General features: G+C 67.2%; 1 protein-coding gene across 2 annotated transcripts in view; it reads right to left on the reverse strand.

The window, feature by feature from the left end:
* The window catches only part of RXRA (retinoid X receptor alpha), a 79,793-nt gene extending 62,445 nt beyond the window's left edge, over positions 1–17,348 (reverse strand). The window contains exon 1 of one of the 2 annotated variants that reach the window (XM_090274988.1): positions 17,262–17,348. In XM_090274988.1, coding sequence (XP_090131114.1) covers positions 17,262–17,289 — 28 coding nt within the window. In that variant the 5' untranslated portion in view covers positions 17,290–17,348. Of the gene's footprint in view, positions 1–8,591; positions 8,695–17,261 lie in introns of those variants that run through there. The other variant, XM_090274987.1, reaches the window with a different exon arrangement.
* Between the last annotated feature and the right edge of the window lie 9,257 nt (positions 17,349–26,605).

Below are 26,605 nucleotides of genomic sequence, written 5' to 3' on the forward strand. Positions count from 1 at the left end.
CCTTTCCCTCCTCACGCGCGAGGCCATCGGCCGCGAGTGGGGGAGGAGAGTATGAAGCACGATCAATTCCAGCCTCGGTCGTTTGCTCCCACCCACCGGGCCCCACCGGGAGGGGCCGCTTTCAGCCTGACGTTCCGCAAATACCTGAAGGGGTCGAGCAGGCGGCGGCACCGTGAACCGGGGGACACTCGGCCACTCTCAGACACTGCATTGAGACACCCGGTGGGAAGGGAACACCATGCCAGAGGGACAGAAATGTGTCCCCACCCGACCACAGCCCTTGGCCACAGTCCCTGCTTGCTGGAGGCCACCAAGGCTGGATTTCTCAACCCAGACTCCAAAGCCCGGGCCGGCCGGCCCGTTGCCTCCACTCCGGCCCCAGGACACGCCGGAAGGGCCGCGAGCCAACCACGTGCCCCCACCACGGAGCACCAAGGGGCTACGCAAGCCTCGGTGCTGGATTCAGCCCCAACGTACACCCTCCTTCCCAGGCCGGCAGTCCCCTCACCCCCACCTGGCAGGCAGGAAGACTGAGGTCCTCGCCCAAGACCCCAGGCTCACTGGCAACCCCTGAAGCACATCCACTTCCATGCCCTCCACCATCCCCGGTTCAGGCAGAGGGGCCACGTCACAGACTGGACGCGGCAGCTGGAGCCTGGGAGGCCCGAGGAAACCTGTTCAAGTGGCTCCAGCAACCAGCCCATGGATGCTGACCCCAACTCTACCAGGCACCTCAGCCCAGGGCCCCAGGAGACAGGCCCCAGGTGGGTGGCTGCCAGCACTCCTGTCCCCAAGGCTCCACATCCACTGGACCGTCGGGCCCAGCCCTGAGACTGACAAGGACTCTGAGCCCTGTCCCATCACTACCACCAGGGAAACGGGAAGAAGGTACTACAGTCGGGGGTGGAGGAGCCCTAACCCAGGGGGGCTTCCTGGAGGAGGCTGCTTATACAGGACGCGTGACAGAGCAGGAAGCTGGCGGATGAAGGGGCAGTGCCAGCAGGACCCTGAGGCAGGAGGACTGAGGGGCACCCAGTGGGGTGGCAGAAGCGGTACAGGCCCGGGTAGCAGGCGGAACTTCATCCTGTGGACACTGGGGAGAGAGTAGTCCAACAGCAAGGCCCAGAAAGACGGGGAGCCTGTGCCCAGGAGCCCAAAGCCCCAAACTCCTGCAGGAAGCCAGAGGCAGGAACCCAGAGCTCCACTTCCCACCTTCACAAGAAGAACCTGGGCCACACGGCAGGCACCCCTGGCTGGGGCTTCGGTCAGGACACCTCCGGTTTCCCCACCCTGTGGCTGCTGAGTCAGGAGCAGAGGGGGCGGGCCCGAATCTCGGCCCCTTCCTGCAGTGCAGGCATGAAGCCAGGCTTGCTGGCCCCCGGGTCCCTGCCAAGGGCCACGCCACGCCAGGCTGCATCCAAGCTGAGAGCACCAGCTCCCGGCCCCCTCCGTGCCCAGCATCCCCTCCCCGGGACCAGACACCACAGTACCCTCACTCATCAAGGCTGGAGGGGACACACTTGGGGCCAGGGAAACGAAGGTCCGGCCAGGACAGGGTGGACTTGTCCATGCTTGGGCAGATCCCCTCCTGGGCCATGGGGCAGACACAGGACAACGGGGACCCTTGGAGGGCAGGGACGCAGGCTCTCAGCTTCAAGGCGGAGGAAGCCCTAGAATCAGGCTGCAGGGACCAAGAAGAGGGGGGCCGGGGAGGATACCAGGCACAGGGAGCAAGGGCTCAGGGTGGGGGCACACGGCACAGCCCCCGGGGCCTCACACAACCCGTGGGCCCCCCACAAGGGACCGCCACGTCTGGGGGCAGGGCTGGCCAGGAACGCCCACCCCCTTGGCCACGGGCCGGGAGCATCGCAGGCAGGAGGACAGAAGGGCAAGAGGGCGCCGGGGCGTCCGTGTCCTGACCGAGCCCCGCCCCCCCACCCCCCACTTCAGGGGGAATCGCCCTTTCCCACAGTTACGCAAGATCCCCTCTGCTCAAAGGAGGAAGGCGAACCCAGAGTCAGTCCATCCCAGGCTCGCTGCCACACTCACTGGGCTCAGGAGGCAGGTCCCTGAGGACAGGGGTCCGCCACGGAGCCCCCACCAGGGAGCCACGCACCTGGGCACAACCTCCTGCCCAGGAACCCGAAACCAAATAAGCAGGGAAAGGTCAGAGGAGTGCAGACCAAACAGGGAGCTGACCCCCGAGTCTGTGCTGAGGCCCACCCGGCGGTGCGTGTCGCTCCCTAGCCTAGGAAAGTCCTGCACCCCAGGGTGCTTCTGCCACCAGCGGCCCCTGAAACCAGCCTCCCTGGGAGCAGGATCTGGGCCTCAGTTCTCCGCAAGGAGTGTTCCCCAATTCCAGGCCGGCCGAGCATGGACAGGTCATCCTTCCCGGGCCCCCTGAGAGCTGAGCCAGAAACCCCTGTCCCCACCCCCCGCAGGATGACAGTGAAGTCCAGAAGGGCCCCCCGCTCCTGGGCATGAGCTGAGGGTTTGGCCCGACTGAAGGTCCCCTTCACAGCCATCACCCCAATTCACAGATGACACAGTCTAGGCTCAGAGGAGGCACGCTGCCCCAAGTCACCCACTGCACGGGGCTGAATGACGACCAGGACTGGCACGGGAGCCCCGCTGCCCCAGCACTTGGGGCCCCCCCGCGCTCAGGGCCTCTGGGCTCCGGACAGAAACCCCCCCTCCAGTCGTGACAAGGTGGCCCCAGCAGCTAGACGCCCTCTGCCTAGGCCCCCTGCCAAGGGCGGTGCAGATGGAGAGCCCATAAACTCTGGGGCCTCTCCAAGGGGAGGTGCCCACCCCGTGCTCACCGCCCCCCCACCCCCCGCTGGGGGATTCAGTTTCCTGACCTCTAGTCAAGGGATTACCAACAATCCCGCCACCACGTGCGGGCACTGCTGGGCACTTCCAGGACCTCGCCGCCCACGTTGCTCGCTGAGCAGGACAAAAGGCCATGACAGCAGGACGAGGGCCCCCTGCTTCGGGGCTGAGCTGGCCAGGGCAGGAAGAGCCAGAAAGGAGGCCAGGCGGCTCTCTGCCCTCCCCTGGGCCAGAATGCCCAAATCCACCAGGCGGGCCGGGCACAGCACCATCAGCCACGGAGGCCGACCTGGTGCGCTGCAGAAGCGGGGGCCATGGGCTGTCCCCGGAAGCCCACGCAGCACCTCCAAGGTGGCAGAAGATACGGGGCCCAAGAGCTTAGCAGGACCAAGCCCAGGATCTGCCGGCTGCCTGGCTTCTGCCAGCCCCTCCCTGCTGAAGGCCAGGAACGGCAGCTCAGTGTGTGTCCCAAGCTCGGGCTCTGGGGTCCAGCCCTCTTTGGGACTGGGCAGCAGCACTCGGGCTCTGGGCCTCAGTTTCCTTGTCTGTGAAGGATAGAGAAAGGGTGTGCCACCCGCCACCCCACACCCACAAGCCTCGCAGTCCCGAGGATGCGCTCAGCCTCGCAGAGGGGGCACAGCAGGCCTGGCACCCCACTCAAGCCTGGGCACCGCTGCAGGCCAGCACTTTCTCCAGCTGCAGGGGAAGCTCAGGACCCCCATCCAACTGCTGGTACGAGGCCCTACTGGGCTTACGCGGGCAGGGGAGGGTCCCCTACCCAAGGCGGAGCCGTGAGCCCGGGGGATGCCCCTCCAACCTGGGGTCTTCACATCCCCCACAGACAGCAGCACCCGCCCCAGGAAGGCCACAGCAGGCCAGACGAGCTGCCAGTCTAGGGGCGGGTTTCACTGACCCCACAGCATGGCCAGTCCCTCCATGGGACAGGCCAGGGCCCCCAGTGGACACAGTCGGAAAGCGGTCAAGCCTGGCCCTGCCCTCCCGCGCCCTGCCCAGCCGTGTCAGAGGCACAGACATGTTTATTCACTCACACGTCTACGGCCCAGCCCACCCGGTGCACACGGCCCACACCGGCCACCTTTCCTCCTCTACCACGGCCACCCCAAACCTAACCCTCCAGCTGAGAAGGGGAGGGCAGTGAGGAAACTGAGTCACGCTCCGAGGCACACCCCCTGCCACCACCAGCTCCCTAGGTCTGGTCCCAGGGGACGAGAAAGGGTCGCCGTGCAGAACTACCCAGGGAGGGAGGGAGCGCCCCATCCCCAAGTGTGTGCAAGCCGCGCTGCCGGGTCCGCCCCTGCCGGGGTCACACACGCTCACTCCCCTCCCCCGAGGGCGCAGGGCCAGGCCAGGAAGCCCGGTGGAGACCGGAGGGCGGGGGCCTATCTAGCCCACAGTTACTAAAAGGAGCCAACGGGGAAGTAAAAATAGGAAATAAAAATAAAATTGCTCCAGCCACCCTGGTTGTTTGTGTAGGGAACCAGGCATCTCTCAGCACCCCCGTGGAAGGCATGCCCCCCGCAACCTCCAGCTGCCCCCAGGACCTCACCCTCGCACTCAGGGCCCCGGGCAGCGAGCGCCTCAAAGAGGAGCCCGAGATCCGGTTCCGTCCCAGCGGGGCCCATCACCAGGCGTGTGACCCTGGGCAAGGAGCTGACCCCCGCCCTGCACCTGGGCTTCCTCGTTGGCCACAGGGGTGCAGACTCAGCCCCTGGCACCTCCGGCCCTGCCCCGCAGCAGGGGGGCCACGCTGGGCCCGCTGCACACCTCTCCGCCAAGTCCCCCCGGGCCCTCCCCAAGTGCCCACTCCCTCGCCCCGCGCTGGGCAGTCAGCAGAGAAGAGCCCCCACGAGAGTCAGAGACCGAACCTGGCCCCAGCTGGCTGCGCAGTTCAGGCCTCGATTTCCTCATCTGCACAATCAGAGGAAGCCTTCCTTCCTAGCCTCTCCCGCGGGGCCTTTCCGCAGCCGGCCCTGGGCTCGTCCGCACTGAAGCATGCATGACGGACCCTGGCCCGGGACTCGCAGGGGACAGTGCGCCGGGCCCGGAGCTGAGACAGCCCGGCGAGGGCACGGGCATCCTGCCACCTCCCCGCTGGCTTCAACGGGCACCCGCCCCGAGACCGCCGGAGGAGGACTGAGGGCCGCCTGCCACAGCCCGGCCGGGGGCCCGGGACGCCGGCCCACCACTGACCACTCCCTGGGAACTGTGTGCACTTTGTGGGGGCTGGCCCGGAGGTCTGGGGGCAACGCCACAGGGTGACCCAACGCCAAGGGCTCCAAATCTCCCGTCACGCGACATTCCGAGACCAGATCTTTCTAGAACACACCTCTGGGCTCACTGCTCTCCGCACCGCCCTGCACGCACCAGGCCGGGCCTGTCTGTGCACCTCCCTGCGCGGCCCGCAGCCCGGGCCCCCGCCGCTCCGCGCACCAGCTGACTGAGGGCGCCGACGCGCAGGACATGGGACCACCTCCCGCCTGGACCCGCCTGTGCGGGCCAGCAGGTGAGGAGCCCCGGGTGCGTGTGCACACCAGGCTCACGGGCCCAGGCACACGCATACGCCCACACACGCACACTCTGGCTCTGCACCCCGGCCACAGGAGCAGGCTCCGGCATGGCTCTGGCTCCGAGTCCCCCAGGAGGGTCTGGGGAGGAAGGAGCGCTCTGGCCTTTCTGCCCCGTCATACCCTCCAGCTCAGATGCTCAGAGCCGACCAGAGAGCATGGGGTAGGTGTCCCCAAGGGTAAGGACAGGGTTAGGGCAGACAGACCCCTGGTTCCTTGACCACCAGGTCCTGGGGACCGAGCCCAAGGTCAGGGGCTCCAGCAGCCGACCTGACACGGGTATGGCCAGATCCCAGAGACCCAGGTTGCAGCTCGGAGTCCCAGGCCCTGGCCAGCGGAGGCCACCAAGCACCGAGTGCAGAGTCCAGACAGCCAGGTCGTGACGCCGTCACCTCCTCCTCAGGAACAGGGGAGGGCCGGCCACCGTGAGGGCACGGGGTGAGCAGGGGAAGGAGGCCGGGGACCACGTCAGCACCCTGCAGGGATCTCCTCACTCCGGCGTCCCCCGGGACGCTCGGGTCTGCGCGAGGCCTGCTCACGCCCGCCAGGCCGCGATCTGGGCAGAGCGCAGGGCCTGGCCGCAGCGCAGCGCTGGAGAGATGGGGGGGCGGGGGGCGGTGCTGCCCACTCCGATAACATGCTCCGCAGCTTATCAGCCACATCCAGGGCCAGCGGGGCTCTGAGAGCCATCCCCTCCCCCACCCCGTCAGCCAGCAACCACAGTGTCCCCGCTGCCCAGCGCAGGCGACCCAACACTGTCCACAAGCAGATAAGTCTCGGCCGCAGGCTTCGCTCGGGCAGGGAGGCCACTCACACCCAGACTGCCCGCTGCAGCTGGGTAGATGTCCGCAGGAAACACACCTCTCCCACGAACACGGCCAGCGCCCGGAGCTGTAACCCACCCATGACCCTGGAACTGGGTGGGGGCAGCACCAGCGCGTTCAGAGAAACAGGGATGCCACCTGGGCCAGGGGCCGGTCACCCTGGAACGGGAGCCCCCGCCCTGTGGTCCTGCAGCCAGGAGGGTGGGATCACACCTGGCACGTGGAGGCCCTCTGAGCGCCGGTGGCGTGTTCCTGTTACAAGTCCCAGCCACACCAGCCACGGGAAGCCAGAGATATGTCAGCAGGGATCGCACGCCCTGCACACACCGCCGCCGCCGCCCAGGCTGCCGGGAGCCCCCTCTGCAGACACGAGCCCAAGCCAGCACCCAGACCAGGCCGTGGCAGCCCAAGGCAGGGGCTCCTTTGCGGGGCGAGGGGTGGTCTCCAGGCCCATGACCTGAAACATAGCACGTCCCCTCTGGGAGTCCCAGCCACAGCAGAGAGAATGACCTTCCTCACTCCCATCGTCAAGGGCACGCACCCTGGGCCGGGGGCAGAGAGCGCTGGCCCACTCCCCACGGGAAGACAGGGACATGCTGCGGCCAGGGCAGCCCCTCGCTGCTGGCTTATTCCTGGTCCTTACAGCTGCCACTGACTTCTGCTCTGCGGTCATAGTCCCTCCAGGACAGCAGGCACGGCTGTCCCTGCAGTGAGAGCCAGGACGGCCAGCCCCACCACTAACGGGGCCTGGGACCTGAAAGGGGAGGGGTCCTGCCTCCAAAGCCTGGCTCGAAAGACCACCGCAGCCAGACCACCTGGTGTGGGGAACTGCTCCTGTGCTTTCACGACCCCCGCGGCCCCCTGCCCGTCGGCTCCCTGGACAGGGCAGCAGTGACACACCGCGCACCACCTGCCCTCACACACTGCCCGCCCGCCTCACAGGCGAGCAAGCCGAGGCCCAGGGAGGGCTTAGAAATCTGGTCCAGGCAACACACTGTCTGACCCCCAGCACCACTCACCCCCAGGGGGGCTCCCTCCACTCTGCCTCCCGGCGGACAGAAAGCTGCTCAGACGGACAGACGGACGGGTTTCAGGCAGGAGGTCTGCTCTGAAACCCCCAGCCAGGCCTCAGCCCCACCCCCCACCAGCAGCAGAGGGAGGAGCCAGGTCCCAACACAGGGATCACCTGGGCCATGAGCCCAAGCACACCAGGCTCTGCCCAGCAGCAGGGGCCGTGCATCTAAAGCGAGCCCTGCCGGGGCAGGGGCTCGCCCGTGGGCAAGAGCTCACACGGTCACCGCCGCCGCAGGCTCCCCAAGGGCTCCCCGGGCCCCCAGCACTGAGCACTGGCCCAGGGCACCCTCTAGGGCAGCGCCCCAGCCCGTCATCATCCGGGAATGAGCACCAGGCTAGACACACAGCAGGGCTTCCCTCCCCTGCAGGTTGCGACAGGCCACGGTTAAAAGAGTGATTCAAACAGTAACGGGAACTTCAGAAGTGAGCTTGGCAGGGGTGGGCTCCCCGCCACGGCGTTTCTGTAATGGAGGATGCGGGGGCATCAGCAGAGCACGTGAATTCATTCAACGCGCGCTGCGCGGGGCTGGGGCAGCCCCCGGCGCTGGGGGTTCAGCTGACCGGACCCCGGAGCCGATCCCGCCGGCCGGCAGCGCTGCCCGCCCCGGGTCCCTCCGGAGCAGCGGTGCACACAGCGCCTCCCCCAAGACTCGGCCCAACATCCTTCCTTCCATTTTACAAACGAGGAAACCGAGATAACAGCGAGGAAGTCACAAGGTTCACGTGGCAGAGCCGGATGGCAGCAGGCAGGGGCTCAGGCTGAGCATGCCACCCCCTTGGTCCAGCCCCTGGCAGGGCCGGCCGGGCGCTGGTGCGGGGGGTCCCTGGCATCCCAGCCTCCGGGGGAGGTGGCTGGTGCCCGGACCGTGTGCCCAGGGAGAGGGAGGAGGGAAGGTCCTGCTCCCCTCCCCGCCGCCCCTGCCCCCAGCCATGGCCCCCTCGCCACGTCTCAGCCCGGAGTGGCCAGGCACCCAGAGCCTAGGGCCCCACCTCCCGGCCCTCCTCCTGACCTTGATCCCAGGCAGAAAGTCCAGGAGCCGGGCTGGGGCGGGGGTGGCTCCACACCTCCCTGGACTCTGCCCCCAACCGGAGCTGTTTTCCTCAGTCCCAGCAAGGAGCGGGTGATGGGCCACCAGACAGCCTGGCGCACACGGGGGACGCCGGGGTAAATGACACCCGCCGCTGCCCACAGGAGAGGGGCGGAGGACACCAAGGGGATGGACCACGGGATGTGGGGACAGACGGGGTGGAGAGGGGCCCGGACAGCGACACTCACCCCAGGAGCTGGGGACACGAGCTGGTGGGCCAGCGTGGTTCATGCTCGAGACCAGGGCATTCCAGGGCCCAGGAAGCAGAGGGGACATCGGGCCAGCAGGGGAGCGACTCCCAGGGGGCTCCAGGTCACAGCCGGGCCCACTCCAGCCCCACCTCCTCCCGCGGTTAATTATTCCCAGACCAGCTGACCACACCCCCCGCGCTCACAGGGTTCCTCCCAGCTCAGACCTGTAACCCAGCCAGCAAGAGCAGAGCCTGGCCATGCGGCCGGGTCCTCCAGGAAGGACCCCTGCCCGTGGCCACGCAGACATCCCCTCCCCGCACCCCGGGTTGGGGCAGGAATTCCCTGGGAAGGATCCACCCGTTCTGTCCGCCTGATTCCCTTTCCATGGTCCACCCAACAAACTCCTATTCATCCCTTAAAACCCACCGACATCACCTCCTCTCTGAAGTCTGCCTGACTTCCCGGGCAGCCTACGGGCAAGGCAGCCGAGGCCCAGACAGGTGAGGCTCAGGGCGGGCAGGCACTCCCCACACGGGACAGCCCCTTTCATCACCAAGTTTTGTCATTTTGTTTTTTATCCTCACCCAAGGACACTTCTTTTTCACTGCTTTTAGAGAAAGGGAAAGAGGAAGAGAGAGAGAGGAACACCTGAGAAGCGCCGCTCAACTGCCTGTCATATGCCCTGGGACCGGGAACCAATCCCGCAGGCCTTGCTTACGAGACGGCACTCCCACCCACTGAGCCGCCCGGCCAGCGCCGCCACCGCCTGTTAGACACAGGCAGTAGGGAGGCAAGAGGCGCCTGGTGGCAGGACAGCCCTCAGGGCCACGTGACACTGAGCAGGGTCCCGGCCTCCACGTGGGGGCAGGGAGGGTCACAGAGAGTCCTGGCAGGTGAGGTCTGAGACCAAGGAGAGAGGGGCCTCAGGTGACAGCCCGCGTGACCCGCTGTCCCCTGCTCAGGCAGTCCCAGTAAGGGAGGGTCACCGTTTCCCCACTGCACGCTGCTCACCCCCAAAATATCTCCGTAACGCTCTTAGTTCAAACCCCGAGCGAGGCCTCCCAGAGTGACCTACGGCCACCCCCCAATCCAGGCCCTGCGCCCTCAACAGAGGAGCTAACAGCCGCTTCCTGAGGATCGGGTCCCCAGCTGCGCCACCCCAACCGGACAGCCACCAGCTCATGGGAACAAGGCCAAGGCGCCGAAGAGAAGGGCAGACTCTCTGGCAGCTGGAGTGCCCCAGGGAACCCGGGGCCCCGAGACCCGCTTGGGGGTGGCTGACCGCCTACCCACCGGAACTGGGTGCGCAAGGCCGCGCAGGGGACCTCCCGGAGCTCAAAGGCGCACCGCTCCCAGAAGCAGCAGTGACACTCCGCTGAGGGCACCCCGAAGCCACTCTGGGTGAAGCCAGGCCTCGGGGGGCACGGGGGTGACAACTGTCTCCAGAAGAACAGACATTGCGCTCGGTCCCTCAAGTTGGCACTACGGGTCCTCACCAGCAAGGCCGCCTTGGGCCTGGCACTCAAGCTCCCACATCGAAAGCCCTCATCCCCAAAATGTGGGCATGACAGTCCCCGCCTTGGGGGCCACCCCTACAGACACCACGGACCCCCACTCCCACACCGGCCTCTGAGGGCGAGCGGGCAGCAAGGCTGGCGCTCTGGCCACGGAGCCTGGCTCCGTGCAGTGGCTGGTCATGGGGTCTCCCCCGTTCCCCAGACATCCTGCCCTCGGGGAGCCTCAGACACGAGAGTGAGCGGGCCGGGTGGCTGACATGTCCTGAGCCCACGGTGACCAAGCACTGCGCTCCCAGGACGGCCCTGAGCCGTCCGCGTCCTCACGTGTCCCCACGAGGAGATGATACGGTGCCAGGGGATCTGGCAGTGCGGCTGGGACGCAGGCAGCCCAGCCCTCTGCACCCGTCACCACGCACAAATGACCGAGGACAACCAGTGGCGCTGGCTGGGGAAAGCCAACAGGCTCCCTAAAGGACATGGCTTTGGGGCTGCTCCCCCAGAGGGACGGGGGGGCGGGGAGTCCCCAGTGGAGCACGGGGCCAGCCAGGCCCGCCTGCTCCGAAGGCTTTGGACGAAGCGGCCGTGCATGGCAGCCCAGGCAGCGACTGCGGCCCCCGGGCTGTCGCCGCCTGACCTCTGCCCCGGTCCTGTGCAGACACTTTAGCTAAACTGGTCAATTACGGGATACTTAGGCCCCTCCCGGGGGCTCCCGGCCTCCCTGGGTCTGGGCGGCAACAGCGGAGAGCCTGTTGAATCAGTAACCTCATTACGGCCCGGAGCCCACACCAGGGCTGGCTGGGGCCTCCGTGGGGCTCGTCCACGCGCGCTGGAGGGTTTTCACGAGGCCTGGCCCCGTCCGACAGCGCCCCGCTCCCCTCCCTCCCTCCCCTCGGCACCGGAGGCTCCGGACTCGGATGGTGGCCAGGCTCGGCTGGGCCCCCTGCCCAGGGCACAGTCAGGGACGCTGAGGCACAGCCAGACACCCCTGCGGGACGAGCCCTGGGAGGTGTGAGGAGGCAGGGCGGGCTCCGGTCAGCCGAGCGAGGGCCCCTTCGCGGCCCGGCCGCAGCCGCAGGGCTCGGGGCCTCCTATCTCAGGAACTCCAGCCACAGGCCAGTCGAGGGCCTGACGGGACACCTCACACGGGGGCCTCAAATGCTCTGGTCCCCCAAGGGCCCCCCAAGGTCCCATTCCCCAGCCATGCCAGGCTCCAAGCCACCTAGGACCCTCCTCCTAGCCCCTGCCTGCCTCCAGCCCCCACTCCACCCCACGCAGAGCTAGAGGCCGACTCCAACCAGGGCCATTGCCATGACCTCAGCCACCCCAGCCCCGGGGCCCCCACATCCCTGACCCGGCACCAGGGCCCCATCGGGACGTATCTCTCCAACCTCCCCTCACACACTGCCACCTCTCCTGGCCACACACGCCTCTGGCCGCTGTCCCGGCCCCGCCACCTGTGGTCACCCTGCCTCTCTCTCAGAGCCCGGCCCAGGAGGGGCTCCATCCAACGGGAAGCCTTCCCCGGCCCTCTCCTGCCCACACCCACCCCCAGGGACAGGACAAGGCCGGCACCAGCAGGTGTGCCCCAGGTCCTGTGGGGGACGGACCCAGCGAGCAGACCTGGGCCCTCCTAAGGAGGAGTGTCAGGATCGGCTGGGAAAGCTAGGCGTGTGCACGTGTGGGCGTGTGTGTTCGTGTGGGCATGTGTGTGCATGCATGCCTCTGCATGTTTGTGTTCACGTGCACTATATGTGCACGTATTCATGCGGGGGCATCCGTGTGCACACATATGTGCATGTGTTGGGCATGGAGACCACAGAGGTAACCGAGGTCCCACCCTGCCCTGGGGACCCGGAGGGGCCACCATTGCCCAGCCCCTCCCCAAGTCCCTCAGGAATTTGCTCCCCGACAGCTCCACCCTGGGGCAAGGAGGTGAACCCCAGGCCACGGGGGTCCTCAGGCTGTGCCTCTGGCTGCTCCCCCAACCCTCAGCTTCCCAGCCCATCAACAGCCCCCCACCTTGGCCCACCCCCAGCCTAGGACAGCCCTGGGTAAGGGTCAAGGGCCTCCAGTCCCCAGAGGGCCTTCGAGGGCGAACAGGAACAGGGCAGTGACGCTTCACACCCCCACTGAGTGACACAGAGCAAAACACTCGCCCACCAACCGGCCCAAGACCCCAGGGAGCCAGACCGGGAGCAGACCCAGGCCCCAGCGGGCAAGCAGCTTCAGAGGTGCCACCTGAGGGTCGATCCAGAGGTCCCGGGGGGCGTGTCACCCCCCCCCCCCCAGGACGGGTCCTGCTCAGCTGTGCTCAGGGACTCTAGACGGGAACGCGACTGGCTGAGAAAGAGCGGGCGGCCGTCCGGGGCCTGGCACCGTGGCAGAGGCCGCTCAGGCCCCGCGGAAGGGCTTCGCTTCCCCTTCTGCTCACGGGGCCCGTCTCTGGGCCGCGTCCACGAGGTCCTGAAGATGCGGTGCCAGGGACAAAGCAGGGGCGGGGGGAGGGGCCGTCAGCGCCCTCGGCGGGCAGCTGGGCGAGGGGGAGAGAACCGGGACAGCCGGGAACCATGGAGGCCCGTCCACGTCAGAGGCCGGGAGTCGGGCCCTGCGAGGCTGCCCCGCTTGCCCACTCCAGTTGTGCCGGGGTGCAGGGACACAGGGACACACGCTGTCACAGGGACACAGGGACGGGGGACACATGACAAGCAGCGCTGGGTGAGCTGCAGGCAGGGCGCGGGGCAGGGCAGCCAGCGCTGGCTGAGAGGGGGCGTGGGAGCACGTGTGCGTGTGCACAGCCAGGCCCGGCACACGCGTGGGCGCATCCCCACTCCCTGCCCTGGCCTGGGCCAACCTCATGAAGCTGCTTTCTGCTCCATTTCACGCACGTCCAGCTGCCGACCTAGACAATCGCTCTGTAACTCTAGGGTGCGATCTCCCTGGCGCTGCAGCCCTGCTGCTCCGAACGGCCCATGCAGGCGAGCCCCCGGTCCCGCCTGCCTCCTGCGGGCCTCAGGGCGAGCACGTGCAGGGGACCCGGCAGGGAGGACACGGGGCAGCCCTCTCCTCCCGAATCCGCTCCGCACACTGGACAGCGCCAGCCATCTCCCCTGCATCGGCTTCTGTTTTCGGTCCAACACTCAGACCAGGCCCCCCCCGGACCCAGGCGGCAGCAGCGGTAGACACGCCCCCACGGCCTTGCCCCGCACCCTGGAAGGGCCCAGGCGAGTGTCCGCTGTACAGACGGGCAGCGGAGGCTCTGAGAGGTGGCCACACACTCAGGCAGCAGGGACGGAGGACCAGGACCCCAGGAGGATAGAGCTCCTGGGGTGACCCCCCCTCAGAGAGATGGCCGTTTCCTTCCAGAGAGACGGGGTGCAGGGAGCAGCTGACAAAGCGGCCTGGATGGGAGCGGGAAGCGGCAGCGCGAGCCCAGGTTGGAACTGCACCTTATAAAGTGTACGTGCTGCAGGCAGGGGAGGCCCGGGGAGGGACGCCCTCCCTTCCCTTCCTCAGCATCCCTGAAATCGACCTGCTCGGCCACATCAGGACAAAGGTCTGGAAGGTGATCCCCCCAAGTGCAGACGGCCGGGCCTGGAGGACCCAAAGCCCTGCCCCACCCGAGCCCCAGCAGCAGCCAGCTCCCGTGGAAATGGGCCACCTCAGGGCGCCGGACGCAGACGGCAGCTACAAGCAAACAACTTGGAGCCGGTGGAGAAGGGAAGGAGGGCAGGTCCCGGCTTGTGAAGCCTCAGCCTGAGCCAGCTCAGTGGTCTCTGCTCTGTGTCCCCCGGGGGGCCGCCACGCTGAGCCAGGGGCAGGGGAGGAGCCCTCTGCCCCAAGAGGACAGCCTGGCCCACCCCAGGAGCCAGGGCGCGGACACGTGCCCACCGTGGGAGGGGCCCACGGAGCCCGAGACCACGAGACTCGGCAGGCAGCTTCCACCGGCCCCGGACAGCCGTCTGCGGCTTCCTCCCCACCCCCAACCCCACGCCACCTTCTGTGTAGCCCGAGTCCATCCCAGAGTCCATCCCACCTCACTCACCTCGCACCCTGTCTCTCCTGGCGCCAGAGCCCCAGGCTCGCACACTTGCCCGCCTGGGCAGGGGCCCGCGCCGAGCACCCATCCTGCGACTGCACAGTAATTCCACAACTACCCGCCCCCAGGCCTCCTCTCCCAGGACAGGAAATGAAGACCACTACCCGAAACTGCCCCCAGAGCCTGAGGGGGTGAGGGAGGAGCCAGGCAGAGCGGACAGCGGGCCTCCTGGAGGAGGTGCCGCTCCCTCGGGCCTTGAAGGACAGGCACAGCTGGAAGAGCTGGTGGAGCCGCCTAACCCTGGCTCTGGGCCCCGGCCCGTCCTGGGAGCCCCCCGCTCGTCCCACCCACGTCTGGGCAGAGGGGGTCAGGGCTGCACGCTGGGCCCAGGGACGGTGACGACAGCCAGCCCCGGGGAAGGATGCCGGCTGGCAAGGCCACGGCCACAGTCAGGCCACACGGGAGAGCTGTTTTTCTCACCCTGACACTTCCCCGTCAACAAACAGAGCCCCCTCTGGAGTTTAGCAAAACAAACGCCCCAACAGCCCGGTCGGCAGTGCCCGGGCAAGACAGAGCTGCCCGGGCAGGCGGACTCCAGCCCGGCCTGCCGAGTCACGTGACCCTGTTATTTCGGGAGGCCCCAGAACATGCTCTATTTTGGGTCCCGAAGTGTCTGATGTTACCAGAAGCCCCTCACCAGGGCTCCAAGCTCACCCAGGTCCCAAAAAGCCCCCCAGAGAAGAGTCAGTGGGCCTATCACTCTGCCAGCGGCCACCCACCCCCGACAGGGCCAACGGTCACTAGCTGCCAAGGGGCCTGGTGCGGTCTGAGCCCTCCTGTCCTCCTGTCCAGGCTCTGCCGTCCAGTCCCACGGTCCGGGCGGGTGGTGGCACAGGCCTTGCCTGCTGAAGGGGTAGCGTGGGGGCGCTGGCCGGCCCAGGCAGAGGGCCAGGAAGGAGCGGCTGCCTCCAGCGAGTCACTCAGCCTCCCCTCCCCCCGCTCCCCCCCACCACCACCGCGATCTGCACCCCAGGCTCTCATCCCTGCTCTCCCCGGTGGGTGGCTCGGCAGGCAGCAGCTGGGAGGCTCCGGGCGGGTGGGGGCGAGTGTCCACCAAGCCCCAGGCGCTGGAAGGAGGAAACTCTCTCCGCCCGAGGCCCTGAAAGCAGCCAGACAACTGGACGGAGCTGTTCAGCCTTCCCAGCAGCTCCGGCTCAAAGCAGGCCTCCCGACACGGCCCCCCCAGGAGGGCCCAGGCCGCGCTGACTAAAGGGCTTAGGCCGGTAGCCGCTTACATGGACCTTCAACTCCACTGGACTTCAGAGCCCATCACAAGCTTAGAAAAAAATAAAGCGTAATCAGAGCCCCGGTCTCTCCGCTCAGGCCTGGGGTGTGTGGGCTGCCTGGGAGGCCACGGCAGAATTAGGGCGAAGCCTCCTGCCTTCTAGGGGTGGAGGGTGGCACCCACGCAGGCTCCTGGGGCAGTGGCTCAGAGGCACCACCTCTGCTCTGCATGGGGACTCTGGCACCCTGCAACCTGGGCCCCATATGTGCCAACTCCCAGGACGTCAGGGAGAGTGACCTGTCCTGCTCCCGCACCCAGCAGGGCCATGCCACCTGACGGGGCAGGGGGGGGGGGGGATGATGGTTCCAGAAGAGATCCTCAGGGAGAGCCTGGCTCTGCGTGCAGCTGTGCGCGTGCTAAGCTTTAATGGGGAGGAGATGTCGGCCCACACAGGAGCCCGCCAGCCCCACACCAGGCCAGACAGTAAGTCACAAACAACTCGGCTCCCTTTCCTGCTCCACACAGCCCGGCTCCACGGACTGGGGGTCTGATGCCAAATCCCCCACTTCTTAGCCTGTGGCCTCAGCCTTTCCAGCCAGTTCTCTCGTCTGTAGAATGGGCCTGCGGGCCCACTCCCGGGCTTAGGGGAAGACCAGGAGTCTGCATCGTACAGAGTCCTCAGGCAGGAGGTCTTAGGTCTGACAAACTTGGAACCCTACCCCGTCAGCCTGCGGCAAGCCCTCTGCCAGCGCCCAGTGCCCAGACCCTGCCCCAGACACCTGCCCTGGGGCCAGGTCCCCGGCTCACTGAGGTGTCTGCAGCCCAGCGGGGATCTGACCGCCAACCAAGTGGCCAAACTGCATCCCAGGCTGCAGGGGGCTGGACAGACAGGAGGGGGGACTGATCGTAGGGTTCCATTGAGAATCAGCTGTTTTAATTTCCATTCAGGGCAAATCCTTCACCCAGCCTGACAGCCTGGCTGCTGTCCCCACCACCAAATTAATCTCCTTCCCGGCACTCATTTATAAAGTCTCCCCACCGCCTCCCCCTTCCCTGCCTCTCACTGGCTCCCAAACCCTGGGGAGGGCAAGAGCTTGCCCCCCCCCCCGCCATGCCCCCTCCGCCTCCCCGGTGTGTCCCAGCCTGGAGTTGGAGGGCAGTCTGCGGTTAAGAAGGCACCGACCAGGACGGCAGTAGGAGGACAGGAAAGCTGACCCTCCGTGCCTCAGAGGCGTCCCCCACCCCCCCCCCCAAGTGCAGGGCCAGCCCCAGAGAAGGCCCGGGAGAACACCCCGAGCGCTCCAGAGTGAAGGGCCCCAGTTCTGGGATAGGGCATTCCCAGGTTTGACGTTCCCCGCCATCCGGCCCCTCGGTGACCCTGCCCACCGCGCCGGCCTGCTCGGGGGGGACGAGGGTCCCGCATGCCCCGGCCGGCGGCCTGCTGGACTCGGCGGCCCGGGCGTTGGCGCGGAAGCCGTCCCGGTACCAGGGCGGCCGGAGGCTGCGAGCGCACAAGTTGCTCCGCCCGCCCGGCCCGGTCCCTGCGCCGCCGGCTGGAGGCAGGCGCCGGGGCCGCGGGGCGCTGCCAGGCCGGGGCGCAAGGACCCCCGTCCCGGCCGACCCGCTGCGGCCCGCCGCCCTCCCGCTCGGAGACCCGGTCGGGGCCCCGGCCGCCCTGGCCGCCTCCCCGCCCGGCGCGCGCGGGGAAAAGTTGCCGGGCCCCCGGCCCCGGGCCCGACGCCCCAACTCCGCGGAGGCCGGGCGGGGGGCGCCCCGCGCGCGCCGAGAACGCGCCCCCGCCCGCCGCCCGCCGGCCCGAGAGCACTCACCGAGCGGCAGGAAATGTTTGGTGTCCATGTCGGCGGCCGCGGCGGGCACAGGCGAGCGCGGCGGCCCCCGGCGCGGCCGGCCGGGCCCGGGCGGCGGGAGCCGGCGGCGGCGGGGCGGCGGCGGCGCGCGGAGGCCGCGGCGCGGCGAGTTGTTGCAAAAGTCGCCCAACAATGTAAACTACTTGTGCTGCGCGCCGCCGCCGCGCGCCCGCGCCCGCGCCCCCGCCGCGCGCGCCCGCGCCCCGCTCCGACCGCTGCGGCGCCGGCGGGGGGGCGGCGGGGGGCCCGCGACGGGCGCGAACCCGGCGCAGCGCCGCCGCCCCGCCCGCCGCTCCCGCCCCGCCCGCCGCCCGCGCGCGCCCCCCCCGCCGCCGCCCCCGCCCGCGCGCCCCCGCGGCCCTCCAGCCTGCCCGCCCGGCCGCCGAGTTGCGAGCGAGCCAGCTCGTTGCAAACTTACAAGTTTGCCTCCGCCAGGGGTTCCCAGGAGCCGCGCGGGGGCAGCGGGGCGGGGGCAGGGCGCGGGCGGGCGCAGAATTCCCTCCCCGGCCTGCCAAACAAAAAAAAAAAGAAGAAGAAGAAAGAAAAAAGCCAGTCGGCTGAGGAGGAGAAGAGAAAGGCTGGGGAGCCCAGCGCGGCGGGGCCATTGTCTGCGCCGCCACACAAAGCACCGCCCGCCATGGCCGACAGGGGGGAAACTGAGGCCGGGGTGGCCGAGCCCCGACGCGGGAGCACGGGCTCGGCTCCTCCGTGGGGGCGTCTGTTTTCCTCCTGGCCCCCCCCCCCCGCGCTCCCCTCACTTTCACGCCTGCGAGAAAGCAAAGGCTGAAGGACACCCCAGCCCCGCCCCCGCGACGGACCCACCGGTGGCCGGGAAGGGCGGGGGCTCTCGCTTCCGCGGCACGTGGGCCCCGACTTCGGGGACCCCTGTTTGAAGGCCCCGGCCTGGGAAGGAGCTGCTGAGAGCTGGGCAGTGACTCTGAGGCTGGTGGCTATTTTTATGCCTCGGGTAGTCGTCTACCCGGACTTTAAAATTCAGGATTTGTTTGCATGAAACCGAAAGGAAGACGCCTGGCCCTGGACAGCTTGGGCGGCGGGAGTCGGGGTTGGTGTGGGCTCCGTGCGCGCGGGCCGACCCTCCCTGGGCAAGCGCAGCCCCGAGGCGGGCCCAGGGTGGGCGGCTGTGCCCAGTGTCCCCACGAGTTTGCTGCCTTCTAGACCCTTCCCTGTGCAGATGGTGTTCAGGGGGGCAGAGGCTGCCCGCGGTGGTCCTGGGGCCAGGGGCTGCTGATGGGGAGGGAGGTGCTGCCTGAGTTTGGACGGCCCTCCCCGCTGCCCAGAGACAGCCGCAGCCCCTGACCAGAGACTGAGTCCAACTGCCTGGAGCACAGGGCCCCCTGTGTGACCAGAGTAAGGCTTGCCACGCTCGGCTTCACGGTCCCCTCTGTGAAATGCAGTCGGAGCAGGACCTACCTCCACGGGACAGCCCGGAGCTGGAGCCCGCGGGGGCCATGGGGACCTGTCCAGGAGGGAAGCCCTCACGCTCTTGGGGTAGGAGCGTCCTGGGGGTCTGGGAGGGCGCGCACGGACTGGGGAGCCCTCCCCCAGCACAGCCACAGGCCCTGGCCCAGCTCGGCCTGTCCGCCTGGTTTCTCCTGGATCCAGGCTCCCCTCCGCTGCTCTAGAAAGCCGCCTCCCTGCCGGCTCCTGGGCCCTGTGCCCACCTGCCCCCCACACACACCTCGTCCTACCCCGGCCCCTCCCTCCTCCAGCCCCTGCCTGTTTAACCGCAGCCACCCGCTTCTCAATCTGATTTCCTCCTGCCAGGGCTGGGGGCAGGCAAACCTAGGCGCACGGACTCAGGGGGCGCGTGCCGTGTGCCAGCCCCGTTCTGAGGCCTGTCTCCATAGGTCCCGGCGGCCCTGGGCCGTGGCACACCCCCAGGGGCGCATTTGGGCCCCGAACTCCTGGCTTGTCTGCCCGCCCGGCCTGCGGCAGACAGCTTGGCCCCCGCCAGAGAAAGACCGCGTGCCCTCTCGATGCGGAGGCCGCTTCCGGGTACAAGTGACCAGGAGGAGAAGCACCCCCAGGACCATGGCACGCAGTCCTTTGCTTGTCACCCCAACAACTGGTGGCCGGTGGGCACTGCTCACCCACCTGGCTGGTGAGCACAGAGGCTGGGAGAGGTGACGTGAAGGCATGTCCCACAGCCCCGAGGGCGAAGCCAGCATGTGAGCCACGTCCTTGGACCCTCTGGGCCGCTGAGGATGTGAGCCAGGGACCAGTGGCGCAGCCCTGCCTCCTGTCACCTCCCGTATGGATGGCCCATTCACACTCTGTGGCACTGGGTCTCAGGACGGATGGTGGGGGTGGGGGGGACGTGAATGACCCCTGTTTTCCAATGCCACGGGTCATATATTCACCCAACAAACGTCTGCTGAGCCCTCACCAAGGGCCAGACCCTGGGCTCAGGCTGGGCACTCAGGTGGAGGTGTGGCCCCAGGTGGACAGCCATGAGGCCAGGTCACGTTCCTCCCTGCGCCTCAGTGCCCTCATCTGGAAAGTGGGGAGAACCACCCCTTCCTCTCTGAGTCACTGGGATGACAAACAGCGATAACACAGGGCGAGTCTGGTTCTCGGTGGGAGGAGTTCAGTGAGCGCTAGATTAGGCTTCTTACGAGATGACGAATTGGGCTCCCCGGGGGGGGGACCCCGCCCAGGGGGGGGGACACGCCCGCAAGGAGCTAGACAGGAAGCCTAGTGGACAGCGAGCCTCCGGAGGGCATGGCCAGGTCCACCCGGGGGCCGGGCAGCCTCCGGGCCCGGCTGGTTCTCAGGCCGGGTTCTGAAGGTGGGACTTCTCCGCCGGGCTGAAGGCGGCACGAGCAGGGCCCGGCGGGAGGAGGCCCCAGCGCCGCGAGGGCGCAGGCGGCAGCCGCGGGCCCGGCAGGTCGGAACACGCCGGGCGCTGGTGGGAACGCCGGCCTGGAGGCCTGCGAGGCCAGGCTTGAGAACCCGGAGTCGCCTCCGGCAGCGGGCGGCCGCCACCCTGGGCTTCCCGCGCCTCCCCCAGCCGCGCCCTTGCCACGGAAAACTCCAGCCTGGGCCCGTTGGCACCTGGAGACAGGGAGCCCCCACAGACACATTTCCACTTGGGCTCCCCGCCCAGGGAAGGCACAGGGCGCAGGCAGTCAAAGGCGCGAGAGACCAGAGTAGGCGTCACCCGGCCTGAGCCGCCGGCCTCCCCTGGGGACCACGCGGACCGTGGAGCGAGCGGCGGGGCCAGCCCTGCGCAGACCCGGCTGGAACCCTGCAGGTGCCGCTGCTCTCGGCCAGGCCCCTCACCTGCGGGCGTGGCGGGGCGCAGGGGTGCTGGGGGGAGGCGCAGGCCGCCGCGGCGTGGGGAGGGCGGGCCCCCTGGCGCTGGGCTCCTGGCCGGAGAAGGCGCCTTCTGCTTGTTATTTTTATTTTCACTCTCCCCTCAGGCTGGGGCCCTTTGGTGCACACTGACCCACACGACACCGCCCGAGACAGTGGCTGCCCCGCTTGGAGTGGCCGGATCCCAGCTAACCATGGAAAAATCCACCCCCAGCCGTGGGCTTCAGCAGCCAAAAATATTTCTGTAGTAATATCCATCTATTTACAACCTGGGATCTGAGAGGGTTTTGTTTTTTGTTTGGGGCTTTTTTATTCCCCCCTGAAGGGTGCTTTTTAAGGTACTTGGGTCTATTCCGTGTGCCTGTCCCCGCTCAGTCTTGTAAACAGTCTCCGGAATTGCTGGCAAATAATATTTTTAAAGGCGGCGTCTGCCGGGCTGGGGCCCCCGGGGCTCATGTCTGGGCCACCCGCTCCCAGCAGCTCCTGCAACACCAAGAGTCACCTCGGCTGCTACCAGCTCCTTCCCCCCAAGGAGGGCCCATGTGATCCTGAGGGGTGACCAGCAGGAGCTCATGGGGGGCTGGGGGACTTGTCCCCAACAAGAATGGCGGTGGCTGAGGCACTTCTAGCCTGTCCTCATGGACAGGTGGCCTGTCTGTGTCCCCAAGCGCCCTAGCCCACAGGGCCTTTTCTCCCCACCCTTGTGACTCCTTCGGGGTGACACTTTCTGCCCGTGGCGACAGGTGACTCAACCTGGGAGGTGGCGATGAGGTGGAGCCCCAGAGAGGCAGGAGCTTGCCCAGAACACCGGTGGGGCAACCAGCCTCGCAGACTCCTCCACCCATCTCACAGATGGGGACACTGAGGGGGCAGGGACTGGCTCCCGGGCCGGCCGTGGCTCCAGCACCTGGTCACCACAGCGGAGGGTAACGGTCAGACCCCCCAGGGAAGCCTGGGGACAGCCACTGGCCACGCACTCCTGAACTGCTGCCCCTCCCTGCTTTCCAGGGTGGGGGCGGGGGGGGGCAGATACCAGGCAAGACCAGTCACAAGAGGAGAGCCAGGCAGCACACCGGAAACCCGGGTTCCAGGAGGGATATGCCACAGCCTGGCTCAGCCCCCAGCTCTCATGTGGCCCCCTCTGAACCTCAGTCTCTTCTTCTGTAAGATGGGAAAAAAGAGCCAGGGAACCATGGCGCCATCTGGGCACGGAGCACACAGCAACAGGGAGCTTGATGTGAACGCATCGCGGGGCCGAGGAGGGGAAGGCTCCGGCCGAGCGCTAGCCTGGCGGGCGGCCGCAACCCGGGCCTGGCGCCTCTCTCCCTCGGCCCTCTGCAGGCGCCGCCCACCGAGCCAGAAGAGAATGTGTTTTCTCGGGGGCATTTATTATCGACAATCGTCCCATCCATCTCTCTCAATGTACATACATATACATAAGAGAGAATGAATATGCAGGGAGCCCCCAGTCCCGGCCCACGGATGGAGTCCCTCACCCCCATAAAGATAACTGGAAATAATTCATAATATTTATTTGACAGACATGATATGAACCGTAATAGCCTGTTGGGATTAAAAATATCTGTGCATCTCTGTCACCCACCAATGTGGTTTAAATGTTATATATGTGGCCACCGCAGCAGTGGGGACGGAGTGGTTATTGATGGCGGCCATAAAGAGGAGTCGTTTGCACTGAAGGATGGGGGAAGGAACCGAGGAGCTGGCCTTGGGCTCCCCAGTGCCTGCATCAAAGGACGCAGCGCTGAAGAGCGCGCCTTCCCGGCCCGCGCCTGCCAGCGAGCGGGCTCAGGCTGGCAGCCGAGGGCGCCGACCGGGCCTGGTGCAAAGCTGCACCCCAAGAGGAGGCCCCAAAAGGCCCAGGCTCCACCCTCTCTGTCTGGAGACCCCTGATCGGCCTGTCCCCAGTCTCCCCCCACCCCACATAGAGCAGAACCCTCTGTCTGCCACCCCGCCTGTCCCAGCCTGGTCACTCACAGCTTAAAAACCCTTCCATGCTCCCATCACCCTTGGGATCAAGTCCAGGCTCCTAAAAACACTCTCCCTCCCCTGGGTCACCTCCCTCCTGCCCGGTCCACACAGCGCCACCCCCCCCAGGCCACTCCCTCCCAGGCCAGCACCGGGTGCTGCTCCGGACCCCCATCCACACCTGCCACGCCACATGTTTCCCGAAGGCCCAGCTCCACCATGGCCTCTCAGCGGCCGGCTGAGCATGCCCCCGCCCACCCCACCCCCCATCCCTCCCTGTGGCCTGTTTGCTTGCTATTCCCCTGAGAGTCCCGGAGGCCAGGGCCCCCCACTGCGCATAGCCAGGGATGTTCGTGGGGTGGGGCAGGGGGAGGTGGGGGAAGGGAGGAGATACCGTTTGCAAGGGTCAGGCTCCTGCCACCATGGCAGTGACTCCTCTCCCGGCCCAGGCCTGCCTGCCTGCCACCCAGCTGTCCTCGCTTTTGTCACCGGGACTGCTCTCTGGAGCGTGGTTGCCGGGAGATGTTACTTTTCAAGAAAAAGCGACTTTGTTTCGCGTGTGATGCTTCCTAGGTTCACTGTACATATGTGTCCTTGATCAGTCCTGGCCAGGTGGCGGAAGGGGGAGTCCTGGGCTTTTAGGGGTCAGACCTCCTGACCCAAGTCTATCCTCTGAGAGTGGGCGAGGCCTGGCCTGGGTTTCCCGTGCGCAGCGGGGGAGGGGACGTGGCGTTGGATCCCGCGGCTGACCCTGCAGGGCTCCAACGTGGATGAGTAAGCAGCACCTGCAGGGCGGTCAGCCCAGGCCTCCCTGAGCGGCGCAGACACACGGGCGTTCACGGGGCCCCGAGCCCGGCTGGGGGTTCTCTGTCGGAGGGCACCTCAGCCCAGCGCCCACCAAGGCGCCCTGTTGAGCCTCTGGCAGTTCTGTGGAAGGCGAGGCCCCCGCGTTGCCCGAGATAAACCACATGGCAGACACTTCCCGACTATCCTGGGGTCTATACGCTGTTCCCTGACGTTCCGGGGCACCGTGGCCTCTTGGTGGGAGAAGGCCCGTTACAGCAGAGCCCACCCATGGGTGGGGGGATGGGCGGGGGGCTCGGGCGGGGGAGCTGAGCGTGAAGCGTCCCTGCCCATGAGCTGAGTTCCACTGGTCCGGCCCCTGACGCGCAGATCCTGGGGATCACAACACTCAGGAAGGCGGGATGGCCTCCCCCACACGCCCTCAGTGGTTCCTGCTGTCACGGGGTGGCCACAGGGACACCAGCAGAGAGGTGAGCTCTCGCCTTGCTACTGACGGAGCTGGTCCGCCAGCCTGGCCCCACGAGCCCTGGGCACGCGCCCGCCCAGCCACTGGCCTTCTCCGCTCACTGGCTTCAGAGAAACACTAGTGGAGGGGTGTGCAGCCTCAGGGAGGGGCCACAGCCGTGGGGGGCGGGCACAGCTCTCCCCTGAGCCCCGCCCTCTCCTGTAAAGTAAGCTCCACCCGCCCAGGTGTGCGATCCAGAACTCCCTGAGGGGAAGCCCCAGTCATGGCAGCCCTGCGGGGCCAGCTCCTCCCTGTCCAGCCAGGGAACCCGGGAAGCAAAACTCAGAGGCCCAGCCAACAGCTCTAAAGGTGGGTCTGTTGAGCATTGAATGATCAGTTTCCAATAAAATCCACGCATGTGCTAAAAATAATATTCTGCCGAGTGAAAAAAAAGCAGTCTAAAACTATATACAGAAGGATTCCGGCTATAAGTGCATACACAAACTCCTGGAAAGAAGTCCCCCGTTCCTGCACCGTGGTGAGTTCTGGGGGCGAAGGCAGGCCAGCGTCCTCTACCCCCGCCCCCCGTATGTTCTTATAATGAGCCTTTATACCTTTATAATCAGGGAAAAGTTCCGTTAACAAAGGTCTGTCTGAAGTGCAGCAGAAACCTGACACCTGGTGCCTGTGGCCCAACCCCAGCTCGGGTCCTCTGTCCCGTCAGAAGCCCCCCGGCCACCCCATACCATGCTCCCCCACGACAGCCTCCTGGGCCCTGTCCATGGATGGAGCCTTCTCTCCTCTCCAAGCACTGTCCTCATCGTGGGGGGGTCCCAGCCCCCCTCCCTGGGGGCAGGCTCTCCTCCATCGGTGTCACCCAGGAAGGACCCCATGTCTACTTCGTACCGATCAGAACACGCTCACCCGCCCTCGATCCGCTGCCAGGACACGCACCTGATCTGCGCACCTTGTCGGGGAGCCAGGCGAGATTAATGATGCCCTTAATTTCACAAGCACAGAAGGTTGCATCGCAATGGCCAGGGTATTTGGACCACAGCACAAGTGAGCTCATTTCGGTGATTGTAAAGGTGGACGCAGAAGCCACTTGGCTTGGTCCCAGGCTTCTGCTGTCAGTACTGAATGCCCGGGCTCACCCAGAGGTGCGAGCGCAGGGCGGTGTCCTGGACCGAGGTGCCCCAACCCCCCGCGCCAGCCAGCGCCCCCTCCCCCAGCTGGGCCTCCAGGGAACCGGCAGGAGGGGGGAGGGGAGGGGCGCACCATCCAGGCACCACCCTTCCCTCCTCCCCAGCTGAGGACCTGGGGCCTGGGGTCGTGCATCCACAAGCCTCGCAAGGTCCCACCTGTGCTAGCCTGTGAACAACCAGGGAACCCAAGCCTTCCTAGATCAGAGGGGGGGCAGGAGGCGAGAGCACAGATATAAAGGAGATAAGGGGCCAGGTACTGGGTTCAGTGCTCTGGAGGGGCCTGAGGTGGGGCCTAGTCAGGTGGGGGACATGGGAGGGCAAAACTGGAGCGGTCGGACCGCAGCTGGGCGGGCGGGCTGCGGGCACCTGCAGGGAGGGGCTGCCGCTGCTCAGGACGCTCAGTGCGGAGCGAAGGTCCTGCCCTGCAGGTGGGGGTGGCCCAGGTTCAGAAAGACCTTGATCGCCCAGCTCAGGTGCAGTTGAAAGGGGAGCAGGAGGCCCAGGAGGGTCTGAGCCCAGAGGGACCTGCCCTCAGGTGACAGTAGGCCTGGGGGCTGCTGTTCACTGTCCCCACCCCCAGCTTCTTTCTTTGTCAGGCAGAGATAAGCACCAGCCATGGGCTCCACTCTACAGCGGGGAGACACGCGTGGAGATGCCAGTGGCCTGCTTTACATCACGGCCCTGTTGGGACTATGCCGGGAGCCCGGTCGAGAGGGCAGAGCGGGCCCAGCCTGGAGCGGGGAGGAGGTGGCGGCCGCTGCTGCACACCTGCCCCCGGCGCCTCCCCAGCTCAGCCCGATGCTGCGCCTTGTGCCCAAGAAGAGCCTGTGGCCTCGCCCTGCCCGGACCGCTTTCCCAGGGCTAGTGGGCAAAACCATCCTGGGCAAGAGCCAGGGTGCCCCCAGACCTGGAGGTCTTCTGCGAGTCTGGCCCCCCCGGGGCCATCCTGTTCCCAGGCGTCCCCACGGGCCTTGCAGCCCCCAGAAGCTCCCAGCAGGCCCCGCAGCCCTCCCTTTGGCTCCCCAGCCGCCCTCCCGTCCTGAGGGCCGGGGCCTTCTGCAGCCACCGCCCCGGGCGCCTGCGCGTGGGAGCCCTTCCGTGGAGGCTGCTGAGAAAGGACTAACAGGACGGCCGAGCCCCGTGGCTCCTGCAGTCACGCCCCTCGGCGGCGGAGGAGGAATGAGCGCCCGCGCCTCCTTGGGCCCGACCACCGGCCACAGCCCACCCCGCGTCTGCATTCCAGGGGCGAGGGCACAGCTGAGCCCGAGGTCGGGCCTCTCTGACTGGGACCGGGGGGTGAACCCGCCACGGCCGACTGTCTTGGGAGTCATGCAGCCCTGGGCCTCGGGGCTGGGCCGTGGGGTGGGGGGGCAGACAGTGCGGGGCCTTCCCCGCGCCCGGGGTGCGGTCCCCGCTCTGCCGGTTCGCCTGTCCCTGGGGCCCAGGCGGGCACCTCGGCTGCCCTGACTCTATTTCCTCCCATTAAAGCGAGGGCCCCGGGAGAAAACGCGGGGGTCAGAGACACAGCC

This window comes from Furipterus horrens, unplaced genomic scaffold (assembly GCF_987537825.1).
Source record: "Furipterus horrens unplaced genomic scaffold, mFurHor1.1.pri manual_scaffold_4, whole genome shotgun sequence".
NCBI lineage: Eukaryota > Metazoa > Chordata > Mammalia > Chiroptera > Furipteridae > Furipterus > Furipterus horrens.